This window comes from Varanus komodoensis, unplaced genomic scaffold (genome assembly GCF_004798865.1).
Source record: "Varanus komodoensis strain SLA01 unplaced genomic scaffold, ASM479886v1 scaffold12, whole genome shotgun sequence".
Lineage (NCBI taxonomy): Eukaryota > Metazoa > Chordata > Lepidosauria > Squamata > Varanidae > Varanus > Varanus komodoensis.
Window position 1 is genome coordinate 26,347,791 of NW_025335349.1, and position 15,863 is coordinate 26,363,653.

At 48.5% G+C, this 15,863-nt stretch overlaps 1 protein-coding gene across 1 annotated transcript in view; it reads left to right on the plus strand.

Moving 5' to 3' along the window:
• The first annotated feature begins 282 nt into the window (after positions 1-282).
• Positions 283-15,863, plus strand: part of ASIC1 (acid sensing ion channel subunit 1) — a 170,911-nt gene continuing 155,330 nt past the window's right edge. Inside the window, exons 1-2 of the mRNA XM_044421494.1 lie at positions 283-647; positions 7,151-7,346. Of these exons, the coding sequence (XP_044277429.1) occupies positions 283-647; positions 7,151-7,346 (561 nt within the window). The remainder of the gene's footprint in view (positions 648-7,150; positions 7,347-15,863) is intronic.

The following is a 15,863-nucleotide window of genomic DNA, read 5'->3' on the forward strand; positions in this document are numbered from 1 at the left end:
TCACCAGGCCACGTTAAAAAAAGTGCAGCCGGAAGAACGGGTGCCGCGGTGATGGGCGCCCTGTGGGAAAAGGGAAACGCGACGGGAAGGGGGGGATGCTCTGGAGCGTATCTCCAGCCACCCCAGCGCCACAGACAAAGGCTTAGAGGGGAGAGCAAGGTTTAGTTCAGGTGTTCCCAAACAGGTGCATGGCCCGAGCTGGCCAGGGAATCATCTCGAGCACCTTGATCCTCTCCTCCCCCGTAGAGCGGCCTCGTCTTCTTCCGTGCCCCAGACGTGACCATGATGGATCTGAAGGTGGACGAAGAGGAGGTGGAGAACAGTCAGCCGGTGAGCCTCGAGGCGTTTGCCAGCAGCTCCACGTTGCATGGCCTGTCCCACATCTTCTCCTATGAGCGCCTCTCTTTCAAGCGCATCTTCTGGACCCTTTGCTTCCTGAGCTCCTTGGCTCTGCTGGTCTTTGTCTGCAATGAGAGGATCCAGTACTACTTCTGCTACCCCCACGTCACAAAGCTGGACGAAGTGGCAGCCACCCACATGACCTTCCCTGCCGTCACCTTCTGCAACCTCAACGAGTTTCGCTTCAGCCGGGTAACCAAGAATGACCTGTACCACGCTGGAGAGCTGTTGGCTCTGCTCAATAGCAGGTGGGTAAAGGGAGAGGGGGGTGAGGAATGCCCCAGTGCACATGGCAGCACAGAGCCAGGTGTCCAAATGCCCCACTGTGGGGTGGCAGTCAACAGTTAGCACCTGTATCCCTCCTGTGCACCTAACACATACGTATCTGCCAGGAGGCTGCAGGAACGGTGCACTGAAGCCCATGTCATTTCAGCATACACCTGTACATTGTGTACATGGATACTCTGCTTGGCAACTTGCATAGGCTACGAATAGGATTACAGGTTACACCTGGCATGCAGCAAGTTGGATGGCCATACACTGGGACAAGCCAGATATGTGGCTGTCTGTATATTATTGTGGGCGACTTGTGGCCCTCCCAATATGGTTGAATTGTGGCTCCCTTAACCAGCACAGCCAATGATGAGACATTACAGAAATTGCAGTCCAAAAACATTTAAAGGGCCATACATTGTCCACCCCTGCTGTATATGGCTACATGCAAGTACAGTATATGTGGACATGACAGCCTTGTAGCAGCCTGCCCTTTGGGTATGCACACTATGTGGTTCTGTGCACCCCTTTTTGATCATGGCCCCTATGTTGCGCTTTCTCTTTGTGCTCCCATGTTATGGATACAACCATTAGCACTTCTGCTTCTGGCATTATTCTTTGCACAAGTCAGTCCACTTTTCAGTTTTTGTTCTCTTGTTTCATCCACTGCCCTGTTACCCAATAAAACCAGTCCCTGTGAGAATTGGGTAGTGTGCATGACCAGACAGTCAGCACCTGAAGGAAGCCCCACTCTGGAGTCTTCCCTGTCCAGTTCTACCCAGATCCATGCAGGTGCATGTGGGAAGTTGCAGAGAAAAGACCCGTGCAGCTCAGACCTGTGGTCAGAGAACTATCTTAGGAGCAGAGGGTAAAGGCAAGAAGGCAAGGCAGGATCTGGGCTTTCTGGATGGTTAGCTGCACAGTGCGATTTCTTTGCTTGGCTGGTAGCAACCCAGACGGCTGGCGGGCAAGGCCCCTCTTACCTTATTCTAGTGAGTGCCGTTAAGTGCTTTGGAGATGAGCCCCAAGAACCCTCATGTGCATTGCACTGCATCTTATCTAGACGCCTCACTGCCCTCTGCTGGAGAGACGGCAACTCCTCAGCAGTGGTCCGAAGCCCAGTTGTATTCCTGAAAGCAGGCAGTGTCCGTGCATCTAAAGCGTGCCTAGGTTCTCAGTCAAGATGGTCTAGAAGTCAGCGTCATTTTGGTACTCACATGTCCCCCTGACGCAGCAGGGATGTTGCAAGTCTGCCCCATGTGAGCTAAGCAAGCCTGTGGCACCGTGATGCATGATTCCATGATCTGCTGCCTACCTACTCATTGTCCCCAGGCTAGGAAAACAAATAGGACTGGGATCTTGGGCCATCCAAGAAACAATGTTACAAAATGTTCCTTCTTTGAAAAGGGGTTCCTTTCCCAGCTTTTTTCTTCCTAAGGACTGTTCCTCATTCAAAATGCCACAACTCCAAATAACAGTGCCCCTTGTTTCTGAACATAAGAAAGATAAGCTGAGCCAAGCTGGATTGGACAGAAGGCCCTTCTAGTCCACAGGCCTGTTTCTCACAGTGGCCCTCCAGATACCTGTGGGTAACATCTCAGGGTGGGAGGGCAAGAACCCTCTCTCAGTTGCCCTGGGATTCTGGTACGCAGAGTTACATTGCCTGCCAGTCAGCATGGTGTCTTTACGTAGCAATCAGGGCTAATAGCTCTCATAGACATCTCCATACGTTTGCCTCTAATCCTTCTTAAAGCCATCTGAAGCTAACGGCCAGCACTGCATTTTGTGCCAGTCAATTCTTTGTGTTCAGATGCAACATTTTGAGAAAGTGCAGGCCAGTGGTCCATCTAATCCATTATATTTCACAGGAGTAGCCAAATCAGAAATATACAGAAGCATTTGAGTAATGCAGGATCATCCCCAAAAGTCTTCTGTTCCTGTCTTGCTGTTCACTTGTAGTTTCTCTAGTTCAACTTTCCCCAGCCTAGTGCCTTCCAGATGTGTTGGGCAGCAACTCCCGGCAGGGTCTGGGAATGCCAGTGCTGTCTGGAAATGATGGCAGTTGCAATCCAACATGTCTGGAAGGCTGGGAATGCTGACTCTAAATAGTTGTGGCTTTCAATGGGAAGACAGAATCCATTGTTTTGGCTGAGGTTGGTAGGCCAGCTGCTCATTCTGGTAGCCAGGGAGGCTTGCAGTTCTCACTTCTTGCCCTGGAGAGGTTAAAAAAAGGTCTGTGTCTTTTTTTGTTACCACTATCAGGCAAAAAGATCTTCACAGGGGAGAAGCAGCAAGCAGTGTATGCATTTGTAGCAGTCCAACCTATGGCATTGATCTAATGTGCTTCTCCATGTGCAAAATGTGCCATCTGCTGATGAATATGGCTTTCTGAGAATCACAGTAGGTAACGTGTGGGTGGATGGAACTCTTACAACTTCATGTTTCTGGCTTTTATGGTTGTGAAGTCTTGTACAAAGCCAAGTATGTGGAGTTTCCACCATCCCCTTTGTCCTGCTCCTACACTCCCAGGGGTTCCTTTGCCATTCTCTTATTCACAGAGCTGCTAATGCTGTGCCTCTTCTTCCCTCTTCATGTACAGGCAAAAATATTCCAGTATCTAATGCTTCATGTAATTAATGATTTTTAAGCAGAACAAGTAAATGTGCTCAAGTGCTTATCAAATTGCTTGATTTATTCCAAGAATCTGAGATTTTTAAAATCAGCTTATGTATGTCTGAATGTTGCCATCAAACCAACGATATTGCGGTCGGCTCCAGTCTTCTCTGGAATTAGCAGGATTTACTTATACCAGGTACTGCAGGTCAGGGACTGATGCCATATTCCAGTCTTCCTCAATTTGACATGCTCCAGATGTGCTGTACCATGCTGGCTGGGGTTGATGTAAACTGTGGTACTTCACATCTGGAGAAGAGCCGATTGAGCAGGGCACCTTATTTTTTGAACCACCAGCTGGAGCTGTTAACTGCAGCCTGTCTGAGCCAGGACACAAGACCTATATGGGTTCACACAAGCTTCCAGATCTCCTGCACTCCAACCATTACTGGGCAAGTTCTTCCAGAAGACATCTTCCAGGTGCATCTTTCTATGTCTGTCCAATTGCCTTCCTATTCTAGGAATGCCAGCCCTCAGAACTGAAGGCCAGACAACTTAACTATAAAGTTTATTGGCTGCAGTTGCAAATAAAATGACAGAAGAATCAAGGCAGATTTTGAGACGCTTACTGTAACCATGTTTTAGTGACACGACATGTTAGAACAGTGGCCTACAACATGTCAGAAAGCACAATCCTTCATTTGAGCTGCAAGAAGTCCCCCAAGATGGGCCTAGGCTGACAAAGGAGACAAAATTGTGTGTCATGATCCCAGATGCCTGGACTCCTAAGCCAATTCAAATGCTGTATCTGCAACAGTTACTGGCCAATGCTGCTGGCTATGGGTAGAATCCAACTTGTGGGAGCAGAAGTCCACTCATGCAAGGGGATGCTTTCCGCTTGCCCTCCCATGGATCAGCGAGGGGAAATCGACTTCACTTTCATAAGCAGTTCCATCAGTAGAACTGGATTTCATCCTGCAACTGTTGCCTCTGCATATTCCTTGGCCATGTTGCAGGTTCAAGGGCCTAAGAGGGCCATAGTGGGCAGCACACACAGAGAACAGGCGACAGGGTCCCCAGGCAGCTCAGCAGGTGAGGGGCATGCGAGAGGATAGTTTATAATTCAGTCCAGAAGACTCGCAACAGGAACCAGGCAAAGAAGCAGTCCCGAGGGAAGGCAGGTGAAACCACATTCAAGAAGGTCTAGTGCATGTTGTTCCTAGTCATTCTCTTAGCTGTATACTGCCATTTTGATAAAGAAGTTGTCTGAGGCACATCTCATGGTCAGCTGTTAGTGCAACTGAAAAGGTCCTCCTTGTGAGTAAGCCTCCTGCACGACAGTATGACCTCTTTCCACAAGGAGGCCTCTGAATCAGTCCAGCACTCTTCTGCAACTTTCTCTTCTCAGGTGCAGTCTCACCTTGCTGGCTTAGGGGGTTTCTGTTTCCTTATCTGAGGCAGAATCCTTGATCTCCACAGGTGAAGCCCTCATGGTAGTCCCTGCTGAAGGCCAGGCTCTCATCTGGCCTGCTGGCAGAACTTGGCCATTGTTGGTCACTGCTGGTCCTCCAACTCCTCCTCCAAGGAGGAGTCTTCCCGCAAGGGCACACCAGTACAGCCCTGCAACAGACAACTGGGGGGAACAAGTCATCCTCTCCCTTATTGTCTGGCTAACAAGCCAGGCATTCTTGTTCGCACTGAAATTCAACCTTCTCCTCTCCCACCACACAGAGGCACACACTTTCACTGAAGGAAGCCAGTCAGGCTGAATCATGTGGTGGATGCTCATTGGTCATGTTGGCCAATGGAGGTGCAGCGTGGACCGAAGAACTGGGGAGGTGGGCTCTGTGGAAATGACATATTCCATTCCCCCAAAGCAAGAGCCCTGTAGGTACTGCTATTTTTTCAGCACAGCTTTTCTTAAAGTGGAATCTTCCAGATGATCTGGACTATAACTCCCATCACCTCTGATAGTTGGTTTTATTGCCTGGGACTGTACATTTGAAGGGATGGCAGCAGAGGAAGGCTGCTGTAGGTGCCTTGTCTACTATTAATGAAGCAGGCACAGGTATTGTGTACAAGTATCAACAATTTTCAGGCTTTGAAGGAAAAGTGTAAGGACTTAGCTAAACATTTTGACTCTCTGCTTCTGCCTTATCACTGCCTGCATACCCTACTCTTGAACAATCACTCACTCAAATCTTTCATGAGATTGGCAGAGTGTCTCTTTTAAAAAATCCACAGCTGGCCTTTATGTTTTCAGAAATGGCAGTCAGCGGTGGTGTAGAGGCAAACTTTGACTTGCAGGAGCTCTTCCTGGCAGTCCCTACAGCCACAGTCCAGGAGAGTCCTGGAATGCAGGCAGCTGTTCCAGGTCTAGCAGTTCTCATCTACCTCAGGCCTTTGGAAAGCTCCTGAGTCTGAATTGCCCTTTCCACACTGAGTCACTCCCCAAATACACAGCATTACAGCCGAGAACCATTTATTGCCCCTGGGAAGAATTCCTCTTCCCCACCAACTCCTGTGAGGTTTATAACTAAGCTCCGAAGGGACAGAGAGGTCTGAGGGAGTGGCAGATGAAGGCAGCATCCCTGCTAGGGAAAAAGCGTTGGTCTTGCATCCCTGTGGTTCTGCTATATCACTGAGGGTCAACCATTGAGTCATCCATTACGTCTTCATCCCAGAATGCTAAGAGAAATCAAACATACCTGCAGCATCCACCAGCAACAAATCCATACATTCAGTTTGCCATCTCCCTCATGAGATTCAGTCTGAGCTGCAGACCTTATGGCTACAACTTCTCTTTGCCCCCCCCCCACCCCCCATTTTGGCTTCATCTCCTTAGCTTCCTGACTTTAGCGCCATCCAGCATGATTGCTTTGTTTTTATATTTATTTCTTACATTTATAACCCACCTTTTCCTCCAAGGAAATCGAAGTGGCATACACAATCCTTTTCACTCCATTTTATCCAGACTACAACTCTAGGAGGCGGGGTTAGGCTGCAATTCATTCACTCAGTGAGCTTCGCCAAGTGAGTGGGGGATTAGAACCAAGGTCTTCTGAATCTCATTGCAATAACTACTATACCACACTGCCTCAGGAGAACTGAAAAGCTTGAACACACTTCTGTGGCATTTCAGTTGGTTCTACTAGAGGTGATGCCTTACTAGGGATTTTGTTTTTATTTTTTTCCCCCTCACAGCTATCTGTGTTCATTTTTTGAACAAAATATGTGTTACTAATGCAAAATGTGTTATCCCTCTGGAGGGCGGAAAAGCTGCAGCTCTCTTCTCTTTTTCTTTCTCTTTCACTTTCCTTCTTTGTTTCAAATGCAACTGTGTAGTTGAAACTGACTTGCTGCTCTTGCAAGGAATGGAGAATAGTTCTTACCCCATAGGGGTCTTGATGTGTGCCTTAATTACACCATGTGATAATTGCACATATGCTGATGCTTAGATGTCCCAGCTGCACCTTGGAGCAGGATGCTCCAGATCCTGCCTGCCAGTGATGTGATGTCACTGGGTTGTCCCCCGTGAGCTCACAGGGAGCTGCCTTGTACTGAGGCAGCATCTTGGTTCATCGAGCCCAGTGCTGTCACCACTGGTTGGCAGCCGTGGTTTCCTGGGTCTTTCCCACTACCTGGGAAACCCAGGACCATCTGCATGCAACGTGGGTGCTCTAGCACTGATCCACAGCCCCTCAAGTGTTCTTCCATTGTTCTCTGGTCCTTTAAGCACCTCTGTAAGGGATTCTGTGTGTGTGGACACTGGAGGTTGGGAACTTCCTCTGTGGAGAGTGTACCAGCCAAGAAAGGGACTCAGAGACATTTTCCTTCCCCAACTGAGCTGTCTGTTCTCCTTCAGGTATGAGATTCCAGACACCCAAATGGCTGATGAGAAGCAGCTGGAAATCCTTCAGGAGAAGGCAAATTTCCGTAATTTCAAGCCCAAGCCCTTCAACATGCGAGAATTCTCCGACAGAGCGGGCCACGACATCCAAGAAATGCTGCTCTCGTGCTTATTCCGTGGGGAGCCCTGTGGGCCAGATGACTTCAAAGTGGTGAGCAGCTGTTCTTTGCCTCTGCAAAGCGTGTGTGCGCGTGGGCTGATCACCTGGCATGCTTGGCTACCGTTCCTGCTCTGTGGCCAGAGAGAGAAAGATCCGTGTTGTTGTCAGGGGTTGTGGCTGGCGTTGCACTAGAGAAACATGGTGCATCTCAGGACATTGTGTGGGCAGTTCTGTTTGTGCCAATAGGCTTGTGATCGACAGGTCTCCGTTGGATCATGTTGACAACATCATAGTTGGACGGGGGGCCTGCTCTCAGGCAGGCTCTCTACCCTTTCTGTTATAGCGGAGCTGTGCTTTTCACATGTTAGGGGTGTTCAGGCAAGCCCCTGGCATGCTCGCTGGACACCCAAGGTGGGACTGTGACTGCTGTGCCCAGCATTTGTGGGAAAGGGACTGATGCATGCACAGCTGTATGCAGCTGCTGGAGGAGCACGCCTAGAGTGCGCCTGCCGGTGGCATGTAGCTAGCAGAAGCTTTGATATCTAGCAGTGTGGCTAGCAGGCATGGTCCCACTCCTCCACGTGCGCAGTGTAAGGCTGCGTGTGGGGGGCGAGGGATGGAACATCTATACAGCCCTGTGAAATATGATTAATCAGAGGCCTAAATGCATTGGTTAAGCTCTAAGGGATGTCAGAATATTTCAACTATAACCTCTGACTAACTCTGCCTTGAGTCATTCTCACGTCATTGTATTTCTCTATAGAAAAATGGACTCTGTCCCTTGCAGATAACAAGTCTGCTGTATGTACGTGACCCCTTTTTCTTGAAGTTTGACTTTCATACACAAACCTTTCCGCAATTCTTAGTTCTACAGTGACTTGTGGGTTAGGGCTGAGGCTGATCTGGCTGGGACTTCTCACAGGGGCTGTTAGGATTTCTCTGCCTTTGTGGAGGCACAGCAAAAAGTTGCTTGGCCTTCTGTGGCCCCCAGTAGCCCAATGGGGAAATGGGCCATGGACCACCTTCCACCACTCATGTTGGACATTGCAAGTTCTAATGGGGGAGGCTAGCTATCAGGGAGGGCCTCTCACTGTTGCTGTGGGCCTGTATAACTGTTGTACTGTGTCTCCCTGTACATTAGCAGAATGATCTCGAGGGCCAGCAGCACTGGGTTGTGGTGACTTTGTCAGCCTGAGCAGATGCATTGGCTTGCCAGGATTTATCATACCTACATGAACCAGCATGGTGTTGTGGTTAGAGTGCTGAACAGGGACTGGGGGGTCTGTGATTTAGTCCTCACTCAGCCATGGAGCTTTGGGCCAGTTGCTAAGAGGGGACTACCTCAAAAGGTTGTTGTGAGGATAAAATGGAGAGGAGGATCCTTGTATGCTTCCTTGGAGGAAAGGCAGGATATGCATGAAAGCAATAGACAAACTAGATGCTACAGAGCCAGGGATCCGCAACGTACCTCCTGAGACCTTTTTGACCGTGGCCTTGGATTTAAAAAAAAAAAAAGAGCTGCCAGTCCCTCCCAGTAATGATTTCATTTACGTTGGGCTCCTGGTGCTTGTTTCTGCCCTACTTCCTTGAGGAAGCATCTTTTGGTGTGGCTGTAGCTACAGCTCAAACCTCACCCACCACACCCTGCCCAAGGTGGACAAAAGCAAAACCAGGCTGCCTTATACTCCCTGGCTAGGAGAGTAGAAATAAGAGAAGGAAGCAGGGACCAGGCATTGCTATGAAGGGGCATCGCCGTCAACCAGTGGGGACCTCCAAAGGGAAACAGGGAAGTCTGAGAAAAATAAATGGTGCATCCTCTCATTGCTGGGTTTGTCCTGGGCCCAGACTAGGCCGGATGTTTGCCATGTACTCCACCCTTGTGAAGTGATCCTTCAGCACACGGAGGAGGAAATCATCTGTGCTGCTTTATTCCTTCAATCCAAAGATGTGCGCAAGTGGGATTTAGAGGAAGGGTAATGCTAAAGTGAGGGAAATGTCAATTCGGCACTAAAAGTAGCAAATGGAATATGCATGTGGGTGTTGGATATACCTTGCAAGCTGCATACATCTTGCGAATTGAACACACTTGCCTGGTTCTGCTTCTTTGGTGAAACCTGCTCTGCTTCTGCTAGGCCTGTGATTGACTGGCTTTTAATATGGTGCCACTGGTGTTGCTGGGGCCTTTCAGAGCCACCTGGGCAGGTCCCTGCTCCCAAGAAACTGGCAGGCTGAAAATAGACAGTGGGGAGATAACAGGGGGAGAGACATGCACCATGGCATGTCCTTGCTTATAGTTAGGACTGAGGATTGGGGATTAAGGGCCAGAGCAGACATGCAGTTGGCCCTTCTGTAGTTGCTTGTGTTGTTCTTTTTAGGGATAGGGGAGGGAGATAAGGGGAGGGAGATAATGGGCCAGATTAGGTCCATGGCAGGGGGAGGAGTCATTCCAAGCAAGTTAAGCTTGAGTGGACTCCCCGCACCCCACTTTATTTGCAAGAAGAGGAAAGTTCCCATTGGTGCCTGTGGGAGGTGTCCTCCTCTTTCAGATACCATGCACTGGGAGAGGGCAGTTCTGATCAGGATTATGACTGGGACAAAGGGAGAGCTCACCCTCTCCTCCCATGCCAGGGTCCCAAACAGACTCAGCCCTCCCTCCAGTGGAACAACAGTGATGTTGGAGGAAGATGCAGGGCAAAGATCATGCCCAGTGACCCAAAAGGCCAAGTGTTTCCCACCACCTTTCTTCCTCCGACCAGCAACGGCTTGATGGCTTCTTGGCATTTGTGTATTTTCCCCCATTCTGAAAGGCTGGCATGCCTCTCCTAAGGCTGAGTTACTGGCAGGAATTACTTTAAGCAATTCCTTTAACTAGCATACTGATTTTGTGTTGGTGGTGGGGGGGGGCATTTTGTATTTTGGCTCCACCCAGCAGTCAAAGGCAGCCCCTGAGTGCTTCTCTACAATGAAATCAGTCCTTAGACTGAAAAAGTTCAGCCTGAAAGAGGCAAATCAAACCCATATGGGAAAGAAAACCTGGGCTCTGGGCAGGGTCTTAGAGGAAGAGAGAGTGCAGTGGTACCATGTATCCGTTTGAGGCACCATAACAGGCAGTGAGGGAGAAAGGCAGAGCCATTTACAAGAGGAGGAGACCTTTGGCCATGTGAAAGAGGAGAAGGGGATGCAGACAAGGGTTATAATGAGAAATGAGAAGCAAGTGACAGTGTAGGGAAAGGTCATAGATGACTTTAAAAGTAATGAGTAGTTTTTGTTGGGTGGTTTATCAATAGAAACCAAATAAAAAGCCAAATCTCTTCCAGTTGGAAAACCAAATTCCATTTTAGAAAATCTCTTGGGGACTACATTTTCATGTGAGCAGGGGTGAAGGCAAAGGGGGCAGGCCAAAAATGTAAGAATATGCTGCCTTAAAGCTCTTGCTGCCAGTAGTGTAGCCTTAGCTGAAATACTTCTGTTTTTTCAAATTGGAGTAGCCACTTTGGAAAAAAAAAGAAAGAAATGCATCAGCAAAAAGGAGTACACAATGGGACAGCTGCTTGTATTTGCTAGGTATTTGCAGATATGCAGAGCAAGGCATGCATTTTGAAATAATGGTTGCTTCAGTAAAGATGCAAAACGTCCCACCCCTGGGGAAAAGATTGTGGGTGCAGACCTGTGGGGCTGCACCGTCACCTGCTGCCCAGGTGCTGGGTGTGGATGGGCTACTTCAGTGCTCCTGCCTGGCCTCCCTCTTTATGGTTCTCCCACTTGACCCAGACATTGTTTGGACAGCCTATCAAACAGAAGACCCTCAAAAAGAAAGGAAGATTGTTCTCTAGCTTGCCAAGATAAAGGATTGTCCTCTGCAAATAGCACATCTGACTACTTAATGATGTATATGGTGGGGGGTGGGGGATGTGCTAAAGCCAAACAATAGATGGTTGTGGAAAAGGGGTGGGGAAGGGGAAGGTAACCTGCCCATGTGGGGGAACCCCAAGGGGCTGAGTCGAGATTCCAGGTGGACCTCAGTCACTGTTCAGCCCTCGTATGCTAAAGAACTGACAGATGGTCTGAGTGGCTGCCAGGTAAATCATTTTGGCAGCTCGGTTTTTAATCAAGGTGGAGGGGACCAGATCACAAACTGAAGTTTTACTGGAGGCAGGGAGGAAGGGAGAAATTCCTGGGTCTCCGGCACTGCCTTGACTCCTGAACGTCCTGCTCTGCGTCCCCTCTGGCTTCTTATCAGGCACTGCCTACAAAGTCACTTCCTTGGCATGCTGTGCTGTAGGCAGCCCTCTCAGGGCTCATAGGCCTCCATATTGGGAGACCTGTGATGCTCCAGCACAGCACAGGAGGCATGTCAGAGGCAGCTCCACCTCCCTCTCAGCAGGGCAGCCAGATGGATGATGTGGAGTGAGAGCAGAGGCTGGAGTGACCCCGCTCTTCTCTCCATCCCTGAAATAGCCCTCCTCCCCTGCTCTGAGGTTGATTTTTCCAGCCTCGGAGAAGCAGCTGGCTTGGCATCTCTGTGGAAGCCATGAGGGAGAGGGGGATCCAAGCCCAGACCCCCACCCCCTCTTCAGTGGGGGGGAGCTGTGCTCTGGGCTCAAAACCCCTTGCTTTTCAGGGGGGAAAACCACTCTACTTTAATGTACTGGAATTGAAGGTTTGTCTCCTTTCATACAAATGAACATTTACTTTCTTGTTGTTTTGATGTTATGACATGCTGTAGTCACTGTTTTGATAGCTCTGTAGAAATCAGGGCATGAATTTCAGTAATCCATACTCTAAATATTTTGCCCTCCATTTATCAAGCCATTAACAGAGACCATATCTCACCACCTAGAAAAGCTAAGTTGGTGGGGCCTCAAGACAGGGCCTTTTTCATAGCAGCACATCCCTAATGGAGCTCTCTTGGGCGAAATGAGATTGGCTTCTTCATTACTTTGCTTTAGACAGCCAATAACGCTGAGCTGTTCCACTGGGCTCTTAATGTTGAATATTGTTTTTTAAAATCCCCTTCTTCAGATGTAATGTTAATGTCACTCTCAAATATTATTGTACGGTATCTAGAATTTTTTTTAATAGTATATTGCCTTGAGCACCTGATAGGCAATGGGTGCAATTTATTAATTTAGTATGAAAGAAAGAATTTGGCATAAATGTGGGATACACAAAGCGCCCTAGGTACTTCTTTCCTTACGGGTTTGAGAAGTTAGAAGTCTGAATTTAGAGATAATAGTCTAACTGGAATACAGGTTTCTGTGCTGAAGTGGTGGCACCTGGCAGAAGTTCACGTCCATTGTAGGCTTGTCCGGAAAGCCATAGGGAAAGGTCAGGAGGACATCACATGCCTCCTGCAGCCAAAAAGCATAAGAAGAGTGAAGCTGGACCAGATCAAAAGTCTTCCTAGGACAGCCTTCTGCTTCCCACTAAGGCCAGCAAGATGCCCTAATGAGAAACCCACAAGTGGGATGTAAGTGCAGCTGCCCTGTCCTGCTCATGTTCCCTGGCAGCTTGTATTTAGAAACATGCTCCCCCAAATACTGAAGGCAATACGTAACCATGGATAGAGCAATTCAGAGGGTGTTCAGTTAATCTCCTTTTAAAACGATCCAGGTTGGTAGCCGTTGCTCCATCTCGTCGGAGCAAATTCCTTGCTTCAGCTACATGCTGAGTGAAGAAGTGTTGTCTGTTCAGAATCTCTCAGCAATCAGCTTCATGGGACAAGCCCATCAGGTTCTAGTACTATGAGACACATCCTCTTTCTCCACACCATACCTAATATCATAGACCTCTCAGCCACCTCCCAGGCTAAAAAGCCCAAGATGCTGCAGTCATCCCACACAGGGAGAGGCGCTCCAGACCCGTGATCAGCTTGGTTGCCCTGCGTGTGCTTAGGCTGCTTCTGCTGCGAGCGCCTACCCTGTTGGGAGCACGTGGCCCTCCAGGTGTGGTTGAGCTCCCATCATCCCTGACTCTACTGGCTGGCTAGGGCTGATGGAAGGGCTTGAATACAGGCAGGCTGCAGATTCCCCACACCCAGTCATCCAGGAACAGGTTGCTCTCTAACTTTGCCATGGTGAATCTCCCTCTCAAGCTGCTGAAGCAATCCTGGTGTTGACTCCTGAGCTATTGGCTTCTGGATGAAAGGCAAGTTTTCTGCTCTGTGTGTTGGTACACAGACAAAGAAATTAAGAGAACAGGATATTTTATTTATTCATGCATGCATTTATTTATTTGTGTGCTTATATGCCACCTATAACTGCCAAAATGGCCCCCCTATTTGAAGGACTGCCTCCTCCTGTAGAATCATACTGTCCATTGCATCCAATGTGGGCTTCACATCACACCACCTTTGGAAGCACAGTAGGGTAAGAGGCAAGACAGGGTCTTTCCTGTTGTGGCATCTGGGTTGTGGAACCTGCTCCCTAGAGATGCTCAGTTGAAGAACCGGAAAAAGGAGCCTCCTTAAGCTTCAACTGTGTTCCCTTTGAAGCGTTAGCTGCACTGGCTTTTCACTTTTATTTCACCAAGCTTTTAGTTTGGGTTGACATTTAATCTCTGCTCTTGATTATGCTCCTTGTTTTATTCTGCACCTGATTTTATTGTGCTGCATTTTGAAGATTTCACTAGAAGCTGTTTTGAGGGCCTTAAAGCAGCATATAAACATTTTGGTATAAATAGAACCAATAAAAGAATGATGGAGAAGCTTGGCTGTGAGGGAAGGAAGAGCCAGAGCTGTTGGTTGTTACTTACAGCTCAGATAAGGATGGTTGTGCCAAACATCTTCCTTTGAAAGCTTTTCGGGATTGCTCATCCAGTCGATTCATTCCCCCTAGCCATTTTGGAGCAGGGAGAGTCCACTGAATTTGTTGTTCTTACATACTGTCAAGTTGTCTCTGATTTATGGCAATTGTATGAATGAGAGCCCTCCGAAATGTCCTGTCCTTGACAGACCTGCTTGACTCTTGTAAACTCAAGTCCATGGCTTTCCTTAGGGAATCAATCCCTTCTCCTCCAGGCTGAAGGGTAGCAGTGTGGCGATGGCAGATTTAGGATGAAAGAGGAGTTCGCACCTTTACCTAGCAACATCCCTAGAAAAGTTCACGCCCGCAGAAACTGAGATTAGAAAACAGGATCCTAATCCGAATACACACACGTAAAACTCCCTGGGGAAAGCAACGTCCCCATTAGTCAACTGTTATGTGGGACCAAATCTACCCCTCCAATCCTCACCCCATCAAGCAGCTGACAGGGACAACCACCTGCTCTTCTAAGAGGAGTCCATCACTGGAGGAACGACTGAGTTACATCGGGGAGTGCAGCTCGGGGGCTTCTTTCAGAGGAGAAATGACACAACCTGTGCCAGAGCATCCAAGGCTAATTGATGCACCTGCCGTGTTCTGGCAAGTGAGTAAGTTAGCAACAGGCAAATGACTGTTTTTGACACAAGCACAAAGAAAGGCAGGGAATGAGGCAGTAATTAAGAAGGGTGTGGATACTTCTGTCCTCTTCTTTGATGGGCTTCCTACTTCATGCTGGCTGTTGGAACGGCAACTCTTCTCTGCATGCTGGCCTGCATTTGCAGTTAAAAGCTAACATTTCTGCCAGCTGAAGGGCTCTTGTTCAGACTCAGTGCTTTTACAAGTTGAGCTATGCAGTCGAAAGTAAGCACCACTGGGTTTAATTTGACTTACTCCTGGGTAACAATGCATATGATTGCTGTCATGCACCATTAACTTAATTGTGAGGATTGGTTGGCGGCTGGTTGGTTTGTTTAGGAAGACTGTGTTTTGTTATGGAGTTCTGAATCAGAGTGTAAGACTCTTTGAGTAGAAACAGTATAACATCTGTCTGTTTTTTACCCTTCCTTCCATCTTGGGAGCATGAGAGTAGAGGGCTTTCCTACACAAGGCAGTCACCTAGGGATGTTTGCAGGTACTTCACATGATGTTGTCTTCCTCCAAGGCCTCTCCCCTGCTTTCCAAGCTTCGCAAGGGAAGACTGGTAGTATTTATGAATGGCAGATCACAGGAAACCCTTGTGCATTCAGGCTGTTCTGCTACACAATAGCACCACCTGGTGGTTGTGTGATGGAACATACAAAAAATGAAAGAGAAAAGCCTGAAAGAAGCATGGGCAAAGGAGCCAGTATTAATCCCACAAAGAAGTGATGGATTAATGGAGTCATGCAGAGAGGTTTGGATTCTCCTTGGAGGTGTGAGAATGGGGACTGCAAACATGAATTCCCGTCCTTTGAAAATTGCCACTACACCACTAGGCTCCATGGGGGCAGCCCTGATAGCTGGGTTAGGGGAAAAACTTCCATATGCAGCGCATCTTTGCGAGTGCGCTGTCACATATAGCCCCTTACCCATCTTGGGGAGTGGTCTGTGGTGCCCCTTGACTGCACAGGCAGTGTGCCCACTCACTTGTCATGGAAGGCTTAGAAGATATGCCAGTCAGGAAATGAGGCATTCTTGCTGTCTCTGTTTCTGCCCCTCTCACACATACATGCATGCACACATGTGCATGCACACATGAACCAAATGTAGGAAACTGCTGTCTCTG